This window comes from Parasteatoda tepidariorum, chromosome 4 (genome assembly GCF_043381705.1).
Source record: "Parasteatoda tepidariorum isolate YZ-2023 chromosome 4, CAS_Ptep_4.0, whole genome shotgun sequence".
In the NCBI taxonomy this organism is placed as follows: domain Eukaryota; kingdom Metazoa; phylum Arthropoda; class Arachnida; order Araneae; family Theridiidae; genus Parasteatoda; species Parasteatoda tepidariorum.
In genome coordinates, this window is record NC_092207.1 from 5,576,906 (window position 1) to 5,604,294 (window position 27,389).

General features: G+C 28.5%; 1 protein-coding gene across 1 annotated transcript in view; it reads left to right on the forward strand.

Annotated features, from left to right (window-relative positions):
- Positions 1 to 247: 247 nt before the first annotated feature.
- LOC107450377 (Molybdenum cofactor synthesis protein cinnamon) overlaps positions 248 to 27,389 on the forward strand; it is a gene marked incomplete at its 5' end in the record, with an annotated part of 28,137 nt that continues 995 nt past the window's right edge. The window contains 14 exon segments of the mRNA XM_071179387.1: positions 248 to 326; positions 3,913 to 3,970; positions 4,404 to 4,496; positions 6,529 to 6,617; positions 8,082 to 8,148; positions 8,965 to 9,054; positions 11,313 to 11,337; positions 11,465 to 11,596; positions 13,746 to 13,838; positions 16,336 to 16,391; positions 17,876 to 17,995; positions 19,108 to 19,163; positions 22,157 to 22,310; positions 25,741 to 25,862. Of these exon segments, the coding sequence (XP_071035488.1) occupies positions 248 to 326; positions 3,913 to 3,970; positions 4,404 to 4,496; positions 6,529 to 6,617; positions 8,082 to 8,148; positions 8,965 to 9,054; positions 11,313 to 11,337; positions 11,465 to 11,596; positions 13,746 to 13,838; positions 16,336 to 16,391; positions 17,876 to 17,995; positions 19,108 to 19,163; positions 22,157 to 22,310; positions 25,741 to 25,862 (1,234 nt within the window).

A 27,389-nucleotide genomic window follows, 5' to 3' on the forward strand; every position in this document is an offset into this window, starting at 1 on the left:
GCTGTGTTAAATTATGAAGTAGTTTTTCTTTTCTTTGTATGTGTGTGAATAAAAAATTATAGTCATGCCAGAGCTTTTGTGTGTTCCTTGTTAAAACTGTAAAAAGCAATGGATTTATTGAAATTATTCATTCTTATGTAGTTTTAATAAGTAGAGTTTTTCAGAGTATAAATCTTATGCAGTTTTTTTAGGTAAATAATGTATTTTTTTTAATCATTAATTAATGTATTTTGTTATTTATTTATAGTTTATGACGCAGCTGAATATCACTCTAGTGAAGATGACTTTTTACCAAGATTTGAGAAACTACTGTTGTCACAAAAACAGTAATGTTAGCTTACTATTACCAATCTATAAATTATCACCCAATGTATCGATTAATAAAAACTTTATATGGCAAAATTGAGTTGTGATGGCTCAGTGGTTAAGGCATTGAACTGACATTATGAAGAACTGGCGTTTGATCCCAAGTGGCGGCTTGAAGTCCTATGATCAGTGGGTACCAGCCTATCAGGGAAGTAAACACGGTCTGTGTACAATGCTGACTACATTGCCACAATCATGCCATTGATCAGGGAAATGTGGAGCCTTAACTGGTACTTATGGAGAAAAAAAATTTTAAAATTGGGAAATTTTAAAAAGTTTTAAAAAAATAAAATTTTGATGTCATTTAAGCAAGGCATTTCTTTTGAAGAATTTCTCAAAACATAGTGAACACTACAAAGTTTATTTCTAAAATCAAGAAAAAATTTCATTAAATGAAGTAATTTTCAGAATGTTATTAAATATTCTTGCTAATTATCATGAAAGGCAAACGAGGTACAATTTTGATGATAAAAGCGGAGATCAAGTGTGTGACAATATTTTAATTGCCATTCGTCATATTTAATGGCCATGGGCAACTGTTAAATGTGCCCTACAGTAAACTCTATTCTTGAAATATTACCTTAAAAGTTGGCTGAGAATAAGGCAATGATTTTGATAATTTTCAGTTAGGTGGAATAATGCCACCAAATTGGCATTTTTTTAAAAAGTTTAATAACATTTAAAATATTTAAGTTATTTCTCTGATCTAAAACCCAGATAATTCCTTATAGCGCAATTATATGTATAGTTTAAAATCATTGCATTGCTGCAAATTTAAGGCACTTAAACTATAGCTTTTTTAATTTCCCTAGCAACAGAGCTTCGAAGAACAGCGTTAAGCTATCTTAGTTTTATTTCCTGTAGCCAGAGCCAGATTATACCTTTCGTAGGCCCTAGGCACAGAGCCGGATTATACCTTTCGTGGGCCCTAGGCATAGCCGTTTTTGGGCCCTCCCCTCCTTCCCCCACTCCTCCCCTCTTTTCAAAATATATGCTAAAATTTTCTTCGTATGGAAACGTATTACGCCATTTTAGATGTATTAATTTCAGAAATGACTAAAAGGCGTAAAGCTTACAGTGATTTGTACGATAATTTCGGTTTTCTTGTTCACAAAAATTTGTCAGAATCTGAGATTAAACTAAAAGCGCAAAATTTGGTGAAAATTTACTCATCCGATTTAGAGGAAAACTTTGTAGATGAATTTTTACTATTTTCAAATTTGTATGAACATAAATCTGCACAAGAAATGTTGAAGGCTCAAATTAAAGATAAACTTGTGAATACTTTTCCTAACGTTCACATTGCATTAAGAATATATTTGTCGATTCTTGGATCAAATGCAGAAGGAGAAAGATCTTTCTCCAGATTAAAATTGATAAAAAATTATTTGCGTTCAACAATGAATCAAGATCGTTTGGCATCGCTCGCACTTATGTCTATTGAATACGACATTTTGCGTAGTTTGGAATTCGACAGCATAATACAAGATTTCGTTGAATCCAAAAATCGCAAAAAAGTAATATATTAGATCATAAGATTCTGCAAAATAATTTATTACCGAAAAATATTATATTTTTATTTGTATCTTCATAATTTTGTGCAAAATACACTTGTTGTTTTTAAAGCTAAATTATTTTTGTCAACAAATTTTTTTCTCCCAAGTTTTTCGTAGGCCCCTGAATTTCGTAGGCCCTAGGCACGTGCCTAATGTGCCTATAGGTTAATCCGTCCTTGCCTGTAGCAATTCTACATAAATTTATTTGCATATTATTTTCGACTTTTTCTTTTTCAAAATACAATTTACAACATATAAATGAGTTCACAGATTTATGATTTATTTATTAATAACACTAATATCTTAAATTTCTTTAATACTGTGCAATTTTAAAACAGACCAGTATAAGTACCAGCAAAATAGCTTAATTGTGGTCAGTTCTGACCATCATAAGTTGGTTTCTGACAGGAACATCATTCCAAAAGATACTGAATACAGTTAATCGTTATTTTGATGATATAAACTACTAATAATGTGTTTTGCTCGATCTAACGACATAAAGTTGCTGGCGAGACAAAAGTAACTATAAGTAAAAAAAATGGCATTATTCTAGCTTTATTAATTGTATTGGTATATTTTATAATATCATTCAGTTGTGCATGATTTCATACTGTTTTTTAGTACTTATTTATTAATAGTATTATGTGTGTACATATATGTATTACAAGAGAAAAATAGAAAGAAAACAAGGAAAAAATATTTTTAACTAGAAGAAAAAAAATTATTTACAAAATAATTTGAAAAAAGAAATTTAAAATCTGAAAACTAAAATAAGGAAAACTATAAACAACATACAAATAAAAATATTTAAGTATAAATACAGAATGCATGTAAACTGAATCATGGGCATGTATGCCTGTAACTGAACCTCCTTAGAAGATGTGTAGATCAGTATGGGTACCAAGCATGATACCGCCCCATACAAGAACTCAGCCTCCTCCAAATCAGTCTCTTTCAATGATTATAGAGAATTTATTGCACGCTTCTTGCTCTCTCCTGATGTGTATGCATCCAGAATTACGGATCAGGCTAAATCTGCTCTTATCTGTAAAAAGTACTAGACCCCATTGCTCATCTGTCCAGTTGTTGTGTTTAAGGCACCATATTAAATGGTGTCTTCGGTGAACTGGGGTTAGCGGAACACACTGTACTGCCTGTCATGCAAACAGACCACCCCTGTTGAATGTTCTGGCCCTGGTGAAATGAGATATTGAGAGTCCAGTAATTTGCTGTGTGTGTCTAGGGATTTCTCCAGCTGTCTGTTTTTTCTATCCTGTTGAAATATATATATATAATAATCGCCTGCTGCTGTAGTTGTGCGACGACGTCTACTAAACTTCTGGACTGCTGTTCCCATCCTCTGAAATCTGTTCTAAGCTCGTGAAACAATGCTGTGCAAATGATGTTTGATCTCAAACTCCGCAGCCGCATTGGTCACACTTCGACCTTCTTACAACTTCCCAATGATTCGATCTCATGTAAACTCATTCAGACGTTGTCTTCTGTATTGTCTGTTGGCCATATCACACTGACAACAAATTCTTCTAAATATTCATTTAGCTTTTCGTATTTTGCCATATCCCTGAAACTGTTTAGCACATCAAAAACTTTTTTAACACATCTTTAAATTTTTATTCTAAAATATTTCCAGATTGTTAAAAATTTAATGAGGAATTATTTGTTAATGTAATAATTCCCAAAAAATATGAGTTATATGATATAAAAATTTCTATTTCATTTTATTATTTAGAAATTATTTGTCTGATTTCATTCTGAAACTAAAATAAAAAGTTTTGTCTATCGTGCATTAAGTTAGATTTTTTAGATTGTGTAAACGTTGTTAAGTGTTATTTTTATTAATTTTATCCAACTTAAACAATTTTATCACTGTAGACTTTATTCTTTTATAAATCCGTTTTAAAATTATATTTTATACAATTTATTCCTATTTACAATAACACACTTTTAGTGCTGATTTATTTATTTATAGTTTCAAGAGTTTATTGTGTAAGAGGAGAAAAATAGAAAGAAATCTCTTTAAATTGAAAGTAAGTTACTTAAAAATTTGTTCAAAATATTCTAAGGTTTTTAACTAGTAATATAACCTGTTATTTGTAATTATATTGTTTATCCTAAAGAATCTCTTTTCAATTGCTTCTTTTCTTTATTATCATTTTAAAAACTTCTGGTTTTTTAATGAATTTTGAAAACTTTTTGAATATGACTGATTGAATTAGAATGAATTTTTAAATAAGCTCAAATAAATAATCTCTCAAACTGAAATGTTATTACTTTTTATTTAAAAAGAATTTTTTTTTCATTATCAACTTTACAATTAATATTAACTTATTATTAAAACTATTCAGCTGTATTACTTATGAGCTGTATTATTTATGAGTGTATTATTTTAAATCTAAAATTTCTTTTTCTTGAATAATTTCTACATTGCATTCACTTACGTCCAATTTCTTATTAATTTAGTTTCTCATTGAAGAGTGGAGTGAATTTGAAGATATCAAATTGATTTTTGTCTTTGGCAAGGAAATTTTTCCTGTTAGCAGAATACTTGATAAAGTAAATCTTTATTAAATTTTGTTTTATCATATTTTTTAACTTTAATAATATTATATTCAGAACTGGCACTTACATATTTTTCTGTGTCTACGCATTTCTCTTTGTAGGATATTTTAGCAGCTTATTTGTTATTTATTATGTAATGTATTTTCGATAGAGCGAAAAATAAATTTATTGTAAAGAAATAATATTTGAGGGAACTAAAATTTACATAATCAAAACAGTCATGAATTGATGTTTTGTTAAATATTTTTCCTGTAATAATCTTATGATTGTAAATAATTATGTGACGCAACTTCTTTGTGGAAGATAAGCTGTTGAGCTGTCATAGTTAAAGCTTGGAATTTTACAACATATGCATTTTTAATGTTTTTAATTTTTTAATTTTTTGCCATTTAGCATTTTTAAATTTTTTGGGGTATTCTTTTTTACAATTTTTAGTATTTCCTTGGTTTTGGGTAATTTTTATTACATTAAATGCAAGTTTTAATTTTATATTGTAATTTATAGTACCACCTTTAACCAAGTTTTCCCTCGATATTATCAATATAATATTTTTTGAGGTAATTCTTTTTTACTGCTTTCCCATTTTATCTGATTTGTATTATTTAGAACATAAAATTTTTCTAGGAAAAAATTTACTATTGCCCTTCTTCTTTATCAGCTCAACAGCCCATTGCAGGTTCAACAGTTGACAAGCGCCTACACCTATTCAAGGCAACTCCCTTCCAATTTCCAATCTTTAGAGTTTTCAAATCATTTTCGATGGCGTTGAGCCATTTAGTAGGGGGTCTACCTCTGGCGCGTGACCCTTCAGGGTTCTTAAAGTTGATGATTCTTATGGCACTATTTTTAGAGCTTCTCCATACACGGCTCAGCCATCTCAGCTTATTACTGTGGATTATTAGTGAAATTTGGGAGCTGCTTATGGAGTTGGTAGAGCTCGAAGTTATATCTGGTTCGCCAACATCCCCTTTCTTGAATTACTCCAAAGAGGGCTCTGAGGATCTTTCTTTCGAAGGTGTCTAGTGTCCACTGTATATCTGAGTTTAGGGTTCAAGTTTCGCTTCCGTAAAGCAGCACAGGAATGTCTATTGTCCATTATTGATAGAAAACTTGATATAATAATTCAATGTAATTCTGATGAAAGTTATATTCATTAAAAAGAAAATATATAGAACATGTATTTGCATTGCTTTCTTTATTTTGACATAAATGAATGTAATTTTAGCAAAGAAAACTTTGTTTTGGTTTAATATTTTTACTTAAATAATAGGGCATTTTTTGTATTTTTAAGGACATAGGTATTTTTCGGTCATTAAAATCTGGACATTAGTTATAATCTATGTAATGGTTATGACCAAAAGTATCCCACAAACTATTTGAACTTAGTCCCTGAACTTTCTTGAATATTAATAAAAATATTAAAGAAAAATACATCAGAAAAAGTCATACTTCAAATGTGTTCTGTAACATTAAGTTACTGATCTAGTTGATAACTTTTTTAAAAGTATTAAAATGTAATCATTTTAATTTGGTATTTTCTTTTGAGGCAATGGGCTTATAGCAGTGAAATGTTAAGTCTTACAATCACTGATTGTCTGATTATATAAAAGTAATCTCCTTATAATGTTAAACTTTATTAAATTTCTTGATATGATCTTATATCAGGATTTTGATTCTATATTATTATTATCTGATTTTTATTTGTATGTTTTTATTAATAATGATTGAGGTCTTCATTGGGTTGTATTCCATTTCAATATGGTATTCATTTTAACAATTAAATTTTAATAACCTTTATAAGACATTAAATGTGCTAAATATCAACAGCAGAAAAGTTTTGCTATTGAATTTTTATTTCATTTTATTACAAGGATTCTGCCTAACAATTCATAACAGTTATTAACCAATTTTCCGTGTAATATGGTATATTAAAATTTTTTAGAGTTTTAATTATTTCATCGTATTTCTGTCAATTTTTTATACCGTGGCTTCAATACTTCTATTAAAAATTAACTTTTAATTTTAGACTCACTCTGCTGGCAATCTCAAGTTCTGCCCTCATCTCAAAAAACTTATTTTTCAAGATAATGATGCTGTACCTTTAGTTTCCTCCAAGTAAATTACATTTCTGTAAATAATTCAAATTTTAATTCCTTTCTATTTCTATGAATTATGATTATGTTACATATTGAATGTAAACTATGAATTTCATCACCATACTAATTATCTAAGTATTTTGGTTTAAAATATTTTTCTTTTTGAATTTCTTTTAGTTTTATTTTTTGTGATAAAGGGGAGAAAGTCAAATTTAGGGATTATGACTAATTTTTAGCTTAATTTTGGTAGAGATGAACGAAAATGTATTTATGTTTGACAAGAGAATCATTGATTATTTAGAAAGATGATATTTAAAAAAATTATCTACGTATAAATGTTTGACGTGCAATTAGTTCTACTAAATGTGTTCTAATAACAACAAGAAGAGAGCACAATGTTTTGTGTGCTGCATTTTGTTCTCTTCATCTCTGTCTAGCATCACCACCATTCATGCTTAAAATATAAGTTTTAACTCCTTTTTAATTTTTTTATTTGTGAGAATCACAAAGAAAAAGTAGTCGTTGAAATTTCTAAATTGTGTAATTGTGAGAGTTAAATAAGCATTTTTAGCTGTATTCTTGAGCCTATATCTTATGTGATATCTTAATTAAAACTTTTATCCAATTTTTCTGTATACTTGTGTTTGGAATATAAAGGACAGTGGCTAATTAATGTGGAGTATTAATTGCATGAGTATTTCTTTATGTTAACTTGTAATGAAGGATGAGTAACTTTTTATTTTTTGATACCTGTAGATAAAATTTTATACCTGCCTGTACTCATACATAAAACCAGCCTATACATAAGGTTCGGTTATATTAAATTGTAATATAAAAGTTCTATTTGATTTGCAATATCCCAGACTTTCCAAGATTCATTGTAGTTGTGGCCGGTAGACGGATTATGGGTTAGAATCCCCTTGCCATCTGGTTAACGATGAAAGGCTTTAGTGGTTTCCTTCTCCATGTAACGTAATCACGGGTTAGTTCCACCAAAAAGTCTTCCATGAAGGCTTGTTTGTTCCAATGTTTAATCCAAGAGTTCCCTTGTCTTCTGAGTTGGGATCAAAATTACTAGACTACAAAGTTAAATATTGATAGTCCTAAACTTAGATTTGGGTCGGTTATAAAACAAAATAAAAAAAGTCTCTTTGCCAAATCTGACATGCCATTAAACTGAGACCAATTGAGTTAAAATTTATATAGTGTCTTGCAAAAGCTAGTTCTTTCACTTTTGTATTGTTAGTTTTTCATCTAAAATTCACGTTTTTAATATTGCAGTTTCAGTTTTTATCTTTTATACATAAGGTTCGGTACTGTATGAGAATAAAAGATACATTTCAAAATGTTAACTAACTTATGCAATGTCTGCCAAAACATCCAGTGACTAAATTACTTTTATCCTTAATTAATGTCGCCATATGTTATTTAATTGTTAAGTTTTGATGAAGTTAAATTAATGTTCTAACGATGTCTTATTTAGGTATAAATGCTATGTGAATGGAACAACGTTGGTTGTATCTCTCATATTATCAATAGAAAACTTGAAGGTATTAATTTCTTTTTTGAACTAATTTTAGCTTCTTTTAATCAAATGCTAAATTTTCAGTTTTTTAACATTTTTCTCCTATATTTCCCACAAGACTATTTTCTTAATATATTTCTCATGCAATTTTTAATTTATTTTAAATATTTCATCTTTTAATGTACGCTATTTCTCTTACCATTCTCAGTCTCAAATTTGAATCTTCAGTTTCACTAGTTTAAACTTCAAATTGGGTAGAAAAGAAGTTTTAATAAATTACAACAAAACTCTTCCTTTTGCTTATAGAAGAAAACAAAAGTTATTTTTAAAAAAAATAGGAAAAAAAACAGCTATGAATTTGATTGCTATATAAGGATCAAAATCACAAATAAAATATAGTTACCCAACAAGGCAAGAGAATCAGATTATTACTTTATCTTTTTTGACAAAACAGTTTTGCTGGAATTTGTTTGAGTTCATTCTTGTATGTTTTTAGATACTGTTAATAATTTTGTATTTATAAAATGTCTGTATACATTCAAGTTATCAAGGAAAAAACAAGAATAATTTGTCAAAATTTTTTTTTTTTGTTTATTGAAATTAAATTCTAACGATGTAAGTTCTTAAATAAAATTCCTTTTTTTTTTTTTAAACTTTCATAATTTTTGTAAAAAATTTCATTTAAATTAGCTAAATACTTCTTTAAAGTAAAGGGGCCTTACTGTGAGAATGCTTTTTTTTTATTCATAAAAGTTACTTTGTTAGTCATTTATTAAACTGTACACATTTTCATTTAATATTATATAAATTGTATTTATAAAATTCCACCAAATATTTTCAGTATTTTGAGGACTATTTATTGGAAGATGTTATGCTTGCTGTGCAAGAAATAAAGAAATGTTCGGATGTTCTTAGTTCTTTAAATTCAGGGGTAATTTGTAAATTTTTTACTTTAAATTTTCTTATGAAAATTTATAGTTAATGAGTGTATAAGACATTTGATATTTACAGGGCTGCCAATTACTGCATTTTTTTTTAAAATTATTTTATAGAGTGGTATACAATTAAAAATTAGTGTTTAAGAGTTTTTGATAACATTTTAAAATCCTCATCACAAGAGATATGTATATCAAAAATGCAGACATTTTTGAAAATGTCAAATATTCTGATACACATCAAAATATTTGACATTTTCAAAAATATCAAGCTTTTTATGATTCTAGATTGTTTCAGGTGTATGACTTAACATTATTTATTTATTAAGAGAAAACAAAAATTTAGCTATCACTAGAAGTAATTTTCCTAATAAGCTAAAAAAGTTGGCACTCCTGTATTTATTTTATTTTTTGACATTTTTATTATCAATNACAGGTCCTCATCACAAGAGATGTGTATATCAAAAATGTCTGATACACATCAAAATATTTGACATTTTCAAAAATATCAAGCTTTTTATGATTCTAGATTGTTTCAGGCGTATGACTTAACATTATTTATTTATTAAGAGAAAACAAAAATTTAGCTATCACTAGAAGTAATTTTCCTAATAAGCTAAAAAAGTTGGCACTCCTGTATTTATTTTATTTTTTGACATTTTTATTATCAATGGTCATTCTGCATTACTGATCATTCATTCTCTGTTGTGATTATTCTGTGTTGAGAAAAGTTGAATTAATCTGCTATTATTCCAGGGTTGCCACTCCACAGGGAAAATCGGGAAAACCTGTAAAATACAGGGAATTTAAAAATCACCTAAAATAAGAGGGAAAATGCAAGGAATTTTTAGTTTTTCTTAAGAAACTGAGAAAATTCAGGAAATTTTGTTTCCTATTTTCTTCCATTGAAAAAAATAGTAACCACTCAGTGCATACTATGGGACATTTGAGGATGATATTTCAGTTATATTAAACGAGTTCATTTGCTATATCATAATTTGTTTTAAAAATGTTCAGCTGTTCCCTTTTTTCTCTAAGTTGTTTCTGCCATTATAAGTACTTTAGTTAGCCCAATACAGTTCATACTAGAGCGCAGTGATTGTGTTTTTTCTCTTAATATATTGTGTATAATATGTACAGGGGAATTTTTTTCTATATTTGAGTGGCAACCCTGTCTACAGAATTATGAAGGAAAACTTTTTCCCTCCAAACATTGAGCCCCTGGGTAAAATTGTGCTGAAATTTCCCAGCTAAGCACTGCTCTCCTATGGAGGAAGCCAGTTTTATTCAATGCTGGAAAGTTTGTAGTTTAAAGTTAGAAAGAGGCAGGCCAAATACTTAAGGGGTCAATTTTGCCAATTTTTATTCTATATCTATAACAGTTTGATATTTCTTCTATTATTTGTGAGTACTAAATTCAAATAAAAAAACAAAACATCAGATTGTGAAATATTGATTAAATTTTTATTTTATGTTTTAATAAAACTTAAAAAGAGAAGTAAATTCTTTTGTAAGCTATAAATTTTGTGAGCTTGTGATTATTATGGATTTTTGTTCCAAATGCAAAGTTATGGAAAGTTTTTAAAAATTGTGAAGTAATTAAATTTCCAATTTTTATTGGCATAAATCTATGTTATTTTGACATTCATCCCTCATTTTCTCCACTCTTTCAAAATTAAGAAAAAATTTTAAGTTTTTGTAACAATTTGTGCTTTAAGATGGAAAGAGCTGTTGAAAATTATCCGTTACTCTGAAAAGGTTCCATAGAGGCATCATCACAAATTGATATCCCTTTGTTAGAAAGTAATAGTTTTATGTGAGAAACACAATTTATTGCTGTTTTTAGTTATTTTTCCCCCTTTTTTAAATATGTCTTAGTGGAATAAAATATTAATTTTATTGTTGCTTGCTACCAACTGTTGTTAAGGTCTGATCCAATTTTTTATGAGAGCAATATAATTTCAAAAACAATTTTATTAGACATTGTTTCATTTTAGTAAATTTTATGCTGTGAGCAATGTGTATTTTTGTTCAAGTATTTGTGTAATTTTAATGAAATAGAATGTTGAATTTTCATTTTGTGTTAACAAAAACCTGATAAAACTACAACTTTTTTCTTAATAATAAATGAATCTCTGAGTACAAATTAGTTTACAATTATCTGTTGAATATTGTTTACAGTCACGTAAACAGAATGTTAATAGTTTGTTGAAACAATTTATGTTTTTCTAAAACAAAATTTTTGCATTTGCAGCCTCAAAATGAAACAGTTTTTAAAAGTAAGACTTATTTGAATTCCTTAGTTTTTTTATTTACATATACTATAGGTTTTATATTACAAGTTGTTATATTTTTCAAAGGAATAACATAGCTTCTCTGTAAATATCTTTTGAATGTCATTTTCAGGTCGAGTTGTGCCTTTGAAAGTAGCTGATAGACCTAGACAGTCTCTTTTTCCTATGCTTTCTGTATCTGATGCTGTCAAATGTGTTTTGAATGAAAGCAATATTTTACCCACTACATGGAAAAGTTTTGAAAGTAGGTTGGCCTTCATACATTGGTCTTCATTGCTTCTGTTGAATATGTTTTGAATGAAAGCAGTTAGGGATCAGTCTAGTTTTTTTTTAAGAGGTACCTATTTTCAGAAAATTTAGACATAATTTGTGAAAATAAAAATTTATATTAAAAAATCAACACAAAAGTATGGTAGAATAAGAAAATATTTTCAAAAATTGTCACTAGAAATAAAAATCATTTATGACTGGTAAATTTCTGTACATTTTCCCCCATATGTATTCAAAAAACAATTTCGCTATTGTAAATTTTGGGCTAAAAATTCTATCTAAATTGCAAAATCCATAAAAATCATTGTCCATAGTTAAATTTCAATTTGAATTTAATAAAAACAAATGGTAGTAAATTTACCCTGGACAGACCCTTGGCAATATTTTAGCCATAACATGGAAAAGTTTTAAAGGTATGTTGGCCTTGGTACATTACTTGTATAGTAATATAAATTTTCCTTTGGCATTGATAGTAGTTAATAAACCCTAAAATTACCCTTAAAATAACAAAGGCCCCAAAAATCCTCTAATAATCTATGAATTTCATCCTGAAACATATCTAAATTTACTTCTAGGCATGTCGTGTTTGTATAATTTAAAAGCAATCATTCAGTTTTAAATAAATTTGATCAATTCTAATAATTTTTTGTGAAAATAAGTCTTAGTGTTGTTTACACTAAGACTTAGCATAGCATATTGTGTTTCACAACGCTTATCTATAACACACATAAAAGTTACTGAGGAGTGGGGTAGTTGTAAGGTTACACCAAGACTTAAGGAAAATTATTAGAACTTCTAAACTATTTTTAAACTAAACTATATGCTTTCGAAGTCTGCAAGTATGAAAAACTTAATTGGTTGAGTTGCCCTTATAACCTTTAATTGTATTAAAATATTTATATTAAGAAAAATATAATAGTAAAACTCTCATTAAAACTTTAAATAAATGTTAATTGTCGAAATGATGAAAGGCTAAAAAAAAAAAAAAAAGAAAAATATATTGATACCTGCTTTGAGTTTTCTTTTATGATTATAAAATTTAAGAGCCTGCTTTAAAAATAAAGTTTTAGCAGTACTTGAAAATTATATTATCTAACATAACCAGGTAAAAATTTTGATTGTGTATGCATTTTTTATGCTTACATATTTTGTGAAAAATTTAACTATTTAATCAAAAATTCTGTAAAATACCAAACAAAATAAAATCGCCAAGAAGTTGCATGGAACAGGTGAACATTACCAAAGGGCAAGAAAAAAAATCAATTACGTTTCATGAGAAGTGTTCCTAAACTTCATTATGTAAATAAAAATTTATTAAAAAAAATAATAAATGAACAACAAGCTGATTTATGCTTAAAATGAAAGAGTTGATGTAGGTATAATGTTGCTAATGTAATTTGTTTTCAACAGATTTATTATAGATACATTCATATTTTTACATTAATACATTTTCAAAAATTATGTTTAGGTGTGTAAAAGTTTCCTTTAAGCATGTATTTTCTAGACTAGCATGTATTTTATTCTATCTACTTTTTCCCAAATGATTTATTTTATTCATAATAAAATAATCCAATTTTTCTATCCAATTTTTCATTAAAATTATTTGTGTTTGGATTAATTATATTTTATGCAATGATAAATTTTTATTTTCATCTAGATAAAATTAATTTTTTAAATGAAGTTAAAATAGAATATACCGTCCTCCATAAAAAACGAGCTTATAAAAATGAATTGAAGGGTTTTGAATACTAACAACAGATTCTAATAAATCACAAGTTTTGAGATAAATGTATGAGAGTATATAAGTCAGCTATCTATATTTTATATGCTGAAGTACTAAATTAGTCGATATGTGCTAGAATTCCCGTTTCTTACCTGCCAAATTTGTCTAAAGTGAAACAAGGTTATTCTTGTTTATATTCTTGTTGTTGTCAAGGTTATTTTTTTTTTTTTTTTGCATACATGTATCTCAAAATTCAATATCAGTTGGGATCAACCATCTTTGTTCTGAGATAATGGAGATATTTTCAGTTCATGTACAGTGTTTTCAAAACGTTTGTATGCATTAAAGAAACAGATTAATATATTTTAACATACATTTAATATCACATGATTTATTTTAGATTCATTGAGTTATGTTCTTGGGGAAAATGTCATTGCTGAAGAACCCTATCCACCATTTAATGCTTCAATCAAAGATGGATATGCTGTTCTAGGTATAACTGAATTTATTATGGACAAAAAATAGTAGTCTATATTAGTTATAAACATTTTTCTAAGGCAGTAGTTCCTAACCTTTTTAGTTGTGCAGTCAACCAATTTTGTTAAAAAAATAATTAAATAAAAAAACTTTGAGGTCTACTAATTACTGTATATCCCCTGAGCTCATAACAGCTCAGGGAATAGAGTGTTGACCTTCATTGAGGTGAACCGGGTTAGGTACGTATTTCGCATCCGGCTCGCACCGAAAGTTGAAAATGAAAAATGTAATGAACAAGTGAATGTACAAGTGAAAAATGTAATGACAAATAGACACTTTATGTATGATACTTTTACATATAATAGGTGTCTTACGATAGGGTGGCCCAATCAACTGGTCCACCCGCTCATATCTGGACTTTTTCTTCTGGGGTCATATGAAAAGCCTCATACTTGCCCAGTTGTGTTTCACCCTCTAAATGTATCTACCATGAGTTTTAGGACACCCTGTATAAATATGATAGATGTTGCTACTTCATTCACTTAGACGTCACAATTATAAAACAATCAAAATAATTAAACTTTTAAAAAAACGTTAAAGGGACTTTTGAAGTGTTTGTCCTTAATAAGAGAGTGGATATCCAGATTGAAATCGAATGGTTTTAGTCTCAAATCATTCTTTCTTAACATTCAATTTATATATTTAATTCTTTCGATTTATTCCTTTATTTGTTTTTAATTTATTTCCTTTAATCTTTTAATTTACCCAAAGAAACTGAAGTTGAAAAGGCTTGTTCAGGTCGATAGGTTGACAAAAAACCCATCAAGTGCCATGACCCAGTATAGTTTGTGTAAAGTAAGTACTCCCCTAGCTATTCGTCTGGTCCTGTGGCGGTGACTGTGGTAACAAGGTATAACTATTTCAAGTAGGGTGTTGGGTCATTGTTTAGGACTGGTTTTGGCTCGGTCTGGTCGGCGAGAGAAATGGAATAATTTTCTTCAATCTATTGTGTTAGCCCTATATTGAGGAGATGCTACCCTCCCTGAAATGTGCTATTCTTGTTTCGATAGCAGCAGACGACTTCAGACTTTGTGGCGAGGGGAGTTCTTACCGTAGACAAACTAAACTAGTCTGCACGTGTCTGGCAGGTTGGGAACAGCTGTTATGAAGATTATTTTTTTACTTTGCTCTCAATAAAAACTCTCTGATAGATAGCTGTAACGGAATTTAGCCGATATTGTTTAGTGCTAATAAACATCAGTCAGAGCATGTTAAATATTTTAAAATTCTGAAAAATATTGTACAGTCGATGTGTGATATAATGATCCTTGGGAAACATTTTACTAATTTTAACTAAACAATGCCTTACTTTAATGATAATTTGGTAACTAACAGAAATATTGGTGCTAATATAACTTTTCTTCTACATTTATGTGTGTATAAAAAATAATGTTTCATGGATGAAAAGTGCAATGTAAAGAATATGCTGGTTCAAGGCTGCTATTATCTGTAATTAACATATGTCAAGGTTATTGTAAAGACCGTGTTTTAGCTTGAAAATACACAACACAAGGACGTTTCACATTTAGAGGGATTCATTTTTAAAATCAGCAAAGCAGACACCTAGCCATATTTATCTTGTTATCTAATTTACATGACATCCAGGTCACTATTAAATGTTAGCTGTAACCCATTTGATGCAGGCCGGACATCAGTGTCCATTTTACATATTTTTTCTAACACTTAATTACAATAATATATTGTATTAGTATTAAGAATAATCAGTACAATAAGGGGGTGTAATTATTGACTATGCCAACCTTCATCTATCAAAAAGTGCCTATAGATAGAATCAAGTTAACATGTCTTATATGATAGTGATTTGGTATTTAATATTTATAGCGGTAGTTAGGCCGCAATAACATTAAGAATCCAGGAAAGTTGCACTTGTTATTTTTATATTATTATTAATCATTGATATTTCATGTTATCGAAATGTTATAACACTAAGTGACGAACTACAAAGTAATGAATGGGTGAGGGCCAAGAATGGTTAGTTAAGTAAAATGCTTCTGTTGGAAATCATTTAATTTATATTCTAATGAGAGAGCATATGCCTTTTACACTAACACTTTTTTTGAATTTTGAAAACTTAATAAAAACATTTAATATTTTCCTTTTTTAAAAGATTTGTCACGAAAAGATAATTTATTACAAACTGCATTAACTTATAATATTGAGAAATCTTTTATATTATCGAATACAATTTTGAAGAAATTGTCTATAAAGATGTAAAAGTATTATTATACAAAAACTATATTAAAAAAAAAACACTCACACAAAACAATAATTCTAATTATCCAAATCTTTTAAATATTTAAAGTAATGAATTATGTTTGAAATATTTCTTATTGAGCCTAAAAAACATTAATTTTCGAAATGGAAATAAGTTAAATTTTTTAAGTTTGATACAATTTTTTCAGTAAAATTAATAACACAGAATATTTTTGTAGCGGATGATGAAACCACAATTCGTAATGTAATAGGAGCTGTTTCACCAGGATGTGAAGTAAGTAGAGTTTCTACTGATCATTTTTCCTCCCAAATAAAAAAAATTGTAGGATTTCTTCCATTTTTTTTTCAACTTGAATTTTCTACCCTGCTCTGTTTTTTAAACTTACATCTTTTCATATCTAATTAAAAAAAATTTTTTGGATCAAACTAGATGAAATATTCTTCATATAGGCATGAAAAAAAGTAAATAATCAATAAATCAGTACCAAATAACACTTAAATCTGGAATAAAACTAAAAGACATATTCCACGAGTAATAAAGCTTAAATAACTCCATTTTTTTATTTATTATGACTTGTTACTCTTTCCAGTGGCCAAATCACAGTGACATTGTCACAGAAAGTTACAGAGTTCTGGTTTAAAGATTTTTCTTTTGGGAAGCAAAAAATTTTGTTTTTGTAAACCTATAATGTTACATTTAATATAATGTTATATTTTCAACAGTTATTGATATTGATTCCCCCCCCCCCAAGATTTTTAAAATCCGATATTCTTAATATAATGTTCATTACAAAAACTGAATCTTGAAACAAAAAATGCATATGAGTAACCCCTTATTAAAGAGTCTGATTTGTGTGATTTCGTCATCAATCTTTTTTTTGGTAGTTACTGCAATGGATTTCTCGATTTTTAATTAGTTTTTTTAATGTGATGATGATTTACAAAATGTGAAACAGAAAAAGGTGCGTTTTTCTCCTACAAAAAATACCGTCCATAGTATTAGAACAAAATAAATATTGCATATACTATTAAAAATATTTAAATACAATTTATTTTATCAAAATAGGTTTTTGTTTGTAAACACAACGTTTTTCTTATTTTAAATTAGTAACATAAATAGTTGTTATTATTGAAAGTATCTAGCAGAAAGATATCAGTACTAGAGTGGTTTGTCGCCCGAAAAAATTCTGCCACAGGGCCCTGTGGCTTTATGCGATTAGATTGAGCCAATCTAATGCACCAGTCAAACTCTACCAATTATCATAAATCAGTAGTGCTAATTACCAAAAATATTTGAGCATCATTGTTTTTTGTGATTTTTAATGTTTCAATTTAACAAATTAGTCTTATTAATTGATTTTAAATTATTTAGTTTTATTGAATCGTATTTTAAAATCATAACTCTAAACAAAATTAACACTTTGGAAAATTTTATTAATACTAATTAGGTTTTAGGAATACTAATTTTTTAGATTACAATCTCTGGACTCCTATTTACTTCCTTTGGGGGGGAATATTAAAACAATCTTTCCTACATCATGAAAGGAACTCATTGTCCAGATTTCATGTTTTTTGCTTCAGTAGTTTATGTTATGCAATGATGATCCAGTCAGGCAGGGCATATTTTATATTTGTTGATTAATTTATTAGAACAAATCTATCAATGAACTTCCTAAAACCAGAGAATAAAAAAAAAGACATATTTCTTGCTTTTCTTTTTAATTTGAAACTATAATCAAACTTTGTTCCTTTTCAAAGCTGGATTTTGATTTAAAAACTGGCTCTTGCATTAGAGTCAGCACTGGATCAGCAATTCCTCTCAAAGCTGATGCTGTCATTCAAGTTGAAGACACAGCAGTTGTAGAGAAGGATTCTGAGGTAAAAAATTCAAATTTCACTATATTTGCAAAGATTAAAAATTGATTAATTTTTTAATAAATTGTAATTGTAAATTCATATATCATGTTTTCGTTGTTCCAATTTAAAGTTCGTGATGTGCAAACTGTAAATGGTTTTAGTTCGCTTGCCACATGTTTTCTTTTCTTTTCAAAAACCTGAAAATGAGATGTTTTGAGGAAAGTGCCCACTGATCATCAGAAGAATGCAAGGGCTGGAGACTGGTGATAACTCTATGTAAATTAGAACTTCACAGACACTTGCAATGTCTTAAACATATATTTAATGTGGAATGCAATACAGTGCATAAATGCATGACAAATATTAATTGGTAACTTAGCATGATGATGAATGCGAGACAATGTTGTAAAAACAGCAGTCATTAACATTGAAGTACGAGTAGCAGTTCTGTTTGAACCCATATGTGATTTCCATAATGTCCATGCCAACTTAGTTTAACATGAAGTAAACTATTATGATTATCTCTAACTTTAAAATAAATGCAAATTTTAATTTTGGACATTTAATGTTGCAATCTGATGTCACATTTGATAATTCTGCTCCCTGGTGACAGGCTGCCCATTAACCATAACTAGTGTAAACATAGAAACCCCAAATATTAAGAAATCAGAATGGAATGTTACAAGCTAAGTGTTAAAAATTTTATGCTTTACAAAACTGCAAATTACTGACCGAATAATCATTTCAAGTGTGTTATTTCTTTAAAAAAAATAATGTGGTATTTAATTCTCAAGTCTAGTTTTAAGAAATGATATAAATTATTAATCATATTTCTAGTTTTCCTGTATAAATCACTATTATATTCTACTCAAACTTTGATTATTTGTTTTAATGGAATCAATATTATTTTTTAGTTCTCATAAAATCTTTTATGATTAATTTGTTTGAATTTGGCTTTGTGCAGCTGCATCTTGTTGTTCTTGGAACACCAACCAATCAACCTGCAATTCTATAATTATTATTCATTAACTTTTATGCAAAAGTCTGCTTGTTTTAAAATTAACATGTTAATAATTGTTTATGCAAGGATATATAAATAATGGAAGAGGTAATACAAAACTTATTTATTTCAGGGAAATGAATTGAAAATTGAAATTTTAAAACCTGCAAAAAAATTTCAAGATATAAGGTATATTATTGGTTCTAATAATTTTTACCGATTGTAAACTTTTTCTTAAATATATAAGCAAGTTCCATTTCCTCCTTACTGTTACTTGCATACACTGGAATTGCTTGCAGTTCTTTTCAGATCCCTTTGTTTGCTTATTTTATTTCTCTTGCCAAGAGTGATACAGATTACCAATAAAATTAAGATTTTGTAGTGGACTGGTATTTTTAAACTTATAAATTAAATATCCTTAAATATTAAGCTACTAGTTTTCACATCTCTATTGTAGTTTATATTTAAACCAATTTTATAAAATATCATAAACTGGGGGGCTAAGCCCTGTTCTCACCAACCTTGATGATTGCTTTGCAATAATTGTTGTTTCTTAGCAGAAAACAGGGTAAAATCCTTGAATAGTCCATCCCATGACTTTTCAAAATCTCGCCAAGTTGGCTATTATTACTTGGATCAAAGTTGTTTTTTTACTATTAAAAGGAACAATTCTAATTATTATGATTTTATTAAAATATTTTTTATAAATATAAAAAAATAACTTGCAATAAGGTTGCAACATATCTCCCCCAAATATCTTTCTGAAACCCAGTTTAGCGAGATTTCAAAAAGTCACCAAGGGATTAGCTATTCTAGGATTCACCCGAAAACATCTGCTAAATATAAACATTTATAATCTCCTAACATTATATTATTCAAACTAATTTGATGAGTTCACAACCATAATTTAATGATTTCGCTTACCAAGCTGACGGATGTATTAAAATCTATTTTTGCTTCTATCTCATTGTGCATGAAGCTGATCATTAAGTTCTAAATCATTTAGCAGATCTCTTTAACTATAATTTATAAAAATATATTAATGTTATTTGTACAAAAATAGTAATTGTGAATAAGATTAGGCCGCCTTTCTAAATAACTATCTTAAAATGTAGCGCAGAATTACATTATAATAATAATAAAACAGCAACAATTCTGACTTAGTTTCAAACTCATGAATTAAAAGCATAATATTAGCAGTACTGGAAAATAACTTTAAATTAGGGACACAAAAATATTTATAGTAAAACAATACCTTTATGCCTTTTATTAATTTTATCCTAATGATAGCCAATCAATATGGAAATGAATGAGGAAAAACTGGATTCTACCACGTGATTTTCCAGCCAATAAAAATGCACGGACAACAATGGAAAATTGTAACACCATCATTATATTTTTATATATATATAGCAAGAAATAGGATATACTTTGGGTCACAATATGTATCAATTGCTAAAAATGTAAGAATTTATTTCAGCTTATTTTGCGAGGTTAATTTGAATTTAGATTCAGAATTATTGATAGAAAACAGACTATAGAACTTTGTTCTGTCAACGAAAAACATTTCACCATAGAAGGCAAACCTGTTGAGATCTTATATTATAATAAAAATTATTATTATAATAAAATTGTTATAATAATAATTTATTATTATAATAAAAATATTTACATAAATATTTTTTGTTATAATAATAAATAAATTACATTTTTTTTAAAGAGAAACAAACCATGTTTTATTTTAAAAAAAGAATAAGATGCAAATTTTTTGTTTTGGGATTTTCATCGAAAAAAAAGCCAAAAATTAAATTTCATTATTCCTAAACTAATTTAAATTGTTAAAAAGGTCATTCTTATCTTCATTAATAAAATTATATCTTTGCTAAAAATTATAAATCTAGTGCAATTCCGTTATGTTAAAAAAGTAAAAAATTCATAAAATTACAGGAAAATTTTAATTACTCCAAAACTAGGTCAAAATTTAAGTGAAAGACAAATTAAGTGTAACTTAAAAAAACAAATTTGGATTATAAATAAATTTATCCTTTCCCTATCCGATTTCTAATGAATCAAGTCTCAGTGTAAGAATTTCTTGATATTCAATTATGTAGGTATTGAAATATCCAAATGATGAATTTTCTTCATTTGGCGTCTGAGAATTGTGAAAATATAAATTTTTGTCATGTCTGTAAAGGAATGAAAAGAAAATTTAAGGTTCTTTAAAGCAGTTTTATATGGTGCGTAGCGTTTTTAAGAAGTCCTTGAAAGTACTTATTTTCGTTTTTTAAAATCCCTGAAAGGTGCTTTTTTTTAATTGACTGTTTTTAAAAAGTTCTCAATTTTTCCTTTTCAAAAATGAGAATTTTTTCTTTACCATGTCGATTTTCGCCACGTATTATGCAAAAGCATGCTTTTCAAATTGTTCTATTCAACGCTTTCACAATTCATTCAACCACAATCCATTTTGGCTTACACTCGGTCTGTAGAGTAAAAGTGCCAATCATTTTACATGTTTGATAAAATATTTTGGATTCTGTGGGTGCGTCTATTGAGCTAGGTTCTGTGAGATAATTGCACTTGCATGTCCAACTCTGCTGCATTTTGCAAGATATTCTCAATTTCAGGCTTCATTTTCCACCCTTTGATATCGAACCCAATAATCTCTTGATCATTTTATAATGGCTAATATAGTCAAGTTCTGTATCAGAAACTAGTTATTTTATCAGGATTTTGTTAAAGTCTTTGAAAATTATTTTGCATTTTGTTAATGTATATAATGCTTACAAATATTTTTGAGTGCTTAAAAAGTACTTAAAAGGTGCTTATTTTTTGTTGAAAGATTTGGCTACGCACCCTGTTTTATGAATTAGAACCCATATGAATTCTTTGAAATTATTAATTCTTTTTATTAATTTATAGTTCAATTGTCTAGATGTTTGACTGGGTCTGGTGATGATTAATCAGAATAATTAAAACTCTGAAGATTACGACAACAAATTATATCATTAAATTATTGATGATTTTTTTTCTAAAAATTTCATTTATGTGTCACTGTTTGTTAAAAATATTTAAATTTTTTTAAATGTGTAATTTAATTTTTTTAATTGTTGAAATCTCATATCTCTTTAAACATTTAGTTGTCATTGTGGAATAGTGTTTTTGAAATGATATTTCTTTACTAGACTTGTGGGCAGTGATGTGTCAGTTGGAGAAGTACTGATACCCTCAAAGAGAAGAATAAATGCCGCTGAAATAGGTGTGTTAGCTATCGCAGGAATAACTAAAGTTTTAGTTTTTCAAAAGCCCTGGTTAGCCTTATTATCAACTGGGGATGAAGTATGTATATTTTTTTAATAGCGCAATATTTAGAAGTAAACTTCTATATTCAGGATTGCTACTCCACAGGGAATTTAAAAATCACCTAAAATAACAGGGAATTTTGATTTTTTTTTCATTACGAACTGGAAAAAATACTGTGTTTTGCTTCTTATTTGCATCTTTTAAAACATGGTGAGGTCTCAAAGCATAATCTATGGGATATTTAAGGATGATATTACAGCTATACTAAACTATTTCATTTACTCTAGCATTATTTAAGTATGTTCATCTATTCCTTTTTTTTCCTCTAGTTTTTCAAATAATTAAAACTAATAAATATAGTTAGCCCAATATAGCTCACACAAGAGCACAGTAATTGTTGTGTTTCCTCTTAATATTCTGTGTATAATATGTACAGGGAAAACACAGGGAATATTTTTTCCCAGATTTGAGTGGCAATCCTGATATTGGAGTTGAATGAATTGTGAATAATTCACAAAAACATTAATTTATAGTCATAATTTCAAAATATTTCATATCATATGTTCGTGTGTACATATTTTCCAATCACGTTATTTCCTTAGCAAAGTTTTCAATTTCTTTATGACTTAATCTTTTAAGTTTTCTTCAAAAAAAATGTCCTCCAACTTCTGAGTCTAATTTTTAGTGAGACTCAAAACATTTATTTTTTATTAATCACTTCACTGTTTCCAGACTTAAAGTCACTCATTTATTCGCCATCTTTAACCACTTCCCTTACCGATTATTTGGGGGGGGGGTGCAAAAAATCAACATATTTTTTTAATTTTATTATTAAATACAAGGAACTAAAACAAAACTTAATGCACAAGTTTTAAATTGAAATTTGAAATTTTTTTTCTATGTGTAAGAAACATTTAATTTAAAATCAGTTTACTATCCTGAGATATTTCGGACAAATGAAAAAAGTTAAATATCAGTCTTTGTATGATAGTTCTTAAAACAAGGAACAGCGCAAAGAGATACTATCCAAACACCAGTGGAGTGATACGCCTTTTTTTTCTTACTCTTATTGCTATGTAAATTCAGCAACCATTGTATATACCAGGGGTGGTCAACCTGCGGCTCGCGAGCCACATGCGGCTCTTTGAAGGATTATTTGTGGCTCTCGCTAAATGTATCCGAGTTCCCTTTTCATTTTTGTGCTATTATGTTTTATCAAAATTATTATTGTTCCTTGGTGAATCGACCAATATCACAGATCTTCTGCAATTGGCAGTTTTCATACGTTTTGTTTCATTTAACTTCATTGTTAACGAGGAACTATTAGATTTAGTAGCACTTCAAGAGTCAACCCGCAGTGCCAATATTAAAAATGCATTAGATTTCATAATGAAAACTTTTGATGTGCTTCTTAGCAAACTTGTAAGCATTGCAACTAATGGAGCTCCGGAAATGCTGGGTAAAAAAATCGGTCTTATTGGGATTTTAAGAGATGATTCTTAAATTCCACAATTCATACCAATTCACTGCATAATTCACCAAGAACAACTCGTTGCACAATATTTAAAGTATCCTGATGCTATGAAAACAGTGCTACACATTGTAAATTATTCGCTCCAATGCAAAAAATCATCGACAATTCAAAAATTACCTTAAAGAATTAAAGGACGAAGAACTTCCAAATGACATTAATTTCTTTTGCATTGTTCGATGGTTATATAGCTACTACGTATTAAATTGTTTTGTAGATTTTTTTGATCCGATCACTGCATTTTTAAAATAAAAGGAAATAACCTGTTCAGAATTACATACCTACCAAGTCTCCTGTTTTTTAACGGAGACTCCAGTATTTTATGAATATCTCCTATTTACCTGTATCTTTTCAAATTTCTCCGTATTTATTGAAGAAATTTTAAAAAAATAATAATATTTGGCGATAAAATATCTGCTGATGCCAAAAATACTTCTTATTCCTCAACAGATAATACTATTGCCAGTACTGCAGCATGTTGAGTGTTAATTGTTTAAGTAAAAATATCTTCAGTGGTAGACGGATCATGGGTTAGAATCCCCTTGCTGTCAGACTAAACGTGGGAGTTTTTCGTGGTTTTCCTCTCCATGTAATACAAATGGGGGTTATTTTCATCAAAAAGTCCTCCACGAAGGCAAATTTCTCCCCATACTTGATCCCGAAGTTCCTTTGTCTTCTGGATGTGTTCAAAATTGCAAGGCTACTGAGTTGAACATTTGTAGTTGTAAACCTAGAAAATTGGGTCAGCTGTTCAACGATGGTTAGAAATTAAAATAGCTTGAAGTAATTATAAATAATGGTTTAAAAAATCTTTTTTATATTAAGATTTATATACATATTTTTTACATCGCTAAATGTAAGTGCTTACATTATTTCCAATTTTGAATTTCTCTTTTTGACTTACTTGATTATGCATGATGTAAAACNTTTTTTTGTTTCCGAATGAGTAAAAACGTGATAAAACAAAATGTACAAATGTTCTCCGGGTGATAAATATTTGCAATATATATACATACCCGAGTTAATGAGGGATAATCAGGGAAGTGGTCTACAAAATTGCAGTTAAATCAGTATTGTACCCTATGGTTGTATATTACTATCCGACATTATTCACATCAAATGTAATTACCAATGACATAATAAGACTTAGCATTTGTATTCTTCTCTTCTGGCGCTTGCTTGACTGTTCCTGTTTTTATTAACCTAAATGCGAAGAGGAGATAAGGAATTTTCCTGATAAGAATCCCTTAATTGGGAAAGAGGATACGAAAAGTTGACTGGTCTCGGTCTATTCCTATAGAAGAAGTGCATAGAGTTTTTATTTGTTAATGTATATAGTGGTTAAAAATAATTTTTAAGTATTTAAAAAATACTTAAAAGGTACTTATTTTTTGTTGAAAGATTTGGCTACTCAACACCTGTATAGACTTAATGTAAAACATTTTTTTTTTGTGTGGGAATTATTAACACTGCAGGAAAAACAACTATCTCGGATAAAAGGAGAAAGTATTAGCTCTGTAATGAACGTGAGTGTCTGACACGTTTACCTGACGATTTTTCAAAAGGCGTTTTTTGCAATAATGAAAATTATATTGATTTAACATTGATAAAAATATTAAATAACGTTTAAATGCTTTTCGGATAAATGAGACATTCTAGATTGGAAGTTATGGTTCCTTAAAGCTTTAATTCTTCTTGTTTCTATGTTCTTTAGTCTTGTTTCTACTGAAAGACGTTTTAAGATTAAATTTATGGGGAGGGGGAAATTGAATAACTTTAAGGACAAGTCATTGGATCTATAGAGGTTCTTTTATCTAAAATATATATTTTACCTACTTTTAACATACTCGTGTATAATTAAATTATGTGCCTGTATATTTTTTTAAGTAGAAATTTCAATAAAATTTTTGCACAGTTAATAATTTTATTTTTCAGGTTCTAAGTCCTCATCTCCCCCTCAAACCTGGTTGTATAAGAGACAGCAACAAAAGTAGCTTGATGAGCTTATTGATTGAAAACAAAATCCCATTTATTGATGTTGGAATAGCCAGAGATACGTATGGAAGATTATTTTTGTTTAAATATTCGATACTTATCCATTAGTTGGGTACCAGACAAGTTGGTTCTAGTTTTCTTTAGGGGCGCATCATTTTATCTTTAAAGGTACATTAACCATTTTTAGTTGTAATAATTCATCTTCCTAACATGTTTGGAGATGATTTTCCTCGAGAATTTTTGTCTAGTACTGTACTAATGGATAAGCAACAAACCTTTTATTAACCATTTTTAGTTGTAATAATTCATCTTCGTAACACGTTTGGAAATGATTTTGCCTCGAGAATTTTTGTCTAGTACTGTACTAACGGATAATCACCAAGCATTTTATTGTAAGCTGTTGTTTATCCTGCATACAAAGACGAGCAATAATTTCAAAAAATTAACGTATTTAAAGCTTCTTTTTGGTAAGTGTTTTTCTTCCTGTTTTTTTTAGCTAGTTTAAAAGTTTTTCTTAGAGCATTAGAATTTTGCATCACCATACTTCAATATTTAATTCAACTAACAAGGAAACATTCCCAAGCAGAACTCTTAGAATTTACCAAAAATTTTGCAGTTATTAGAATTTAGAAAATTTAGAGCGAAACTTATTCAGAAAGAAAGAAGGATTCATTTTAAAGGAAATTCATTAAGGGAGAACACTACTAGATTTGTTTGGCTCCAAACAGATTGAAAGTGTTGCACAATCTATCCATGCTACAACCCAATCACACAATATAATGCAAACGATCAAAGATGGCAAGCTTTATTTATTGTGTATCCAAAACCTAAAGAAGAATTGAGAACCCTAGTTAGGCAAAATATGTTCAAACTGAAGATGTTTATGTCATGCTTTAGTATCGAGCCAAATGAGATCAAAAGAGCTGCTCAAATATTTATCTGAGGTGTGTTTTAAAAACATACCTGATGAAACTATACTGTTATTAGATTCTTGGACACTTTTGTAAAACATAGATTTGATTGACAGTATTCCACTAACTGGTAAAAATGTTCATGTATTTATCAGACCACCTAAAACCACTCATCTTGATTAAATTTTGACATGTTGAAGGAAATCGTTCAAGTATTTTTAAATTTAGTTTAGTTAAATTGGATTTAGTTTAAGACGAAAGAACTGTGAACTGATTTGGTTCATTGCGATAATATTTTAGAAATATAATCCATTTTCTCACTATCAGCTTTCCTCACCACGCTGAATAAATGTGTGTAGATAAAAGGTTGCTACTCAAATCTGGAAAAAAGAATTTCCTGTTTTTTTCCCCTGTACATATTATATACAACATATTGAGGAAACACATAATCACTGTGCTCTTGAGTGGCCTATATTAGACTAGCTATACTATTTTTAATTGCTGTAAAAACTTAAATAAGGAACAGCTTAACATACTTAAAACAAATAATGCTATAGTGCACGAAATAGCTTAGTATAGCTAAAATATCATCCTTAAACATCCCATAGATGGCGCTTTGAGGGGTCACCACTTTTAAAAGACAAAAATAAAATTCCCTGTATTTTCCTAGTTTGTAAT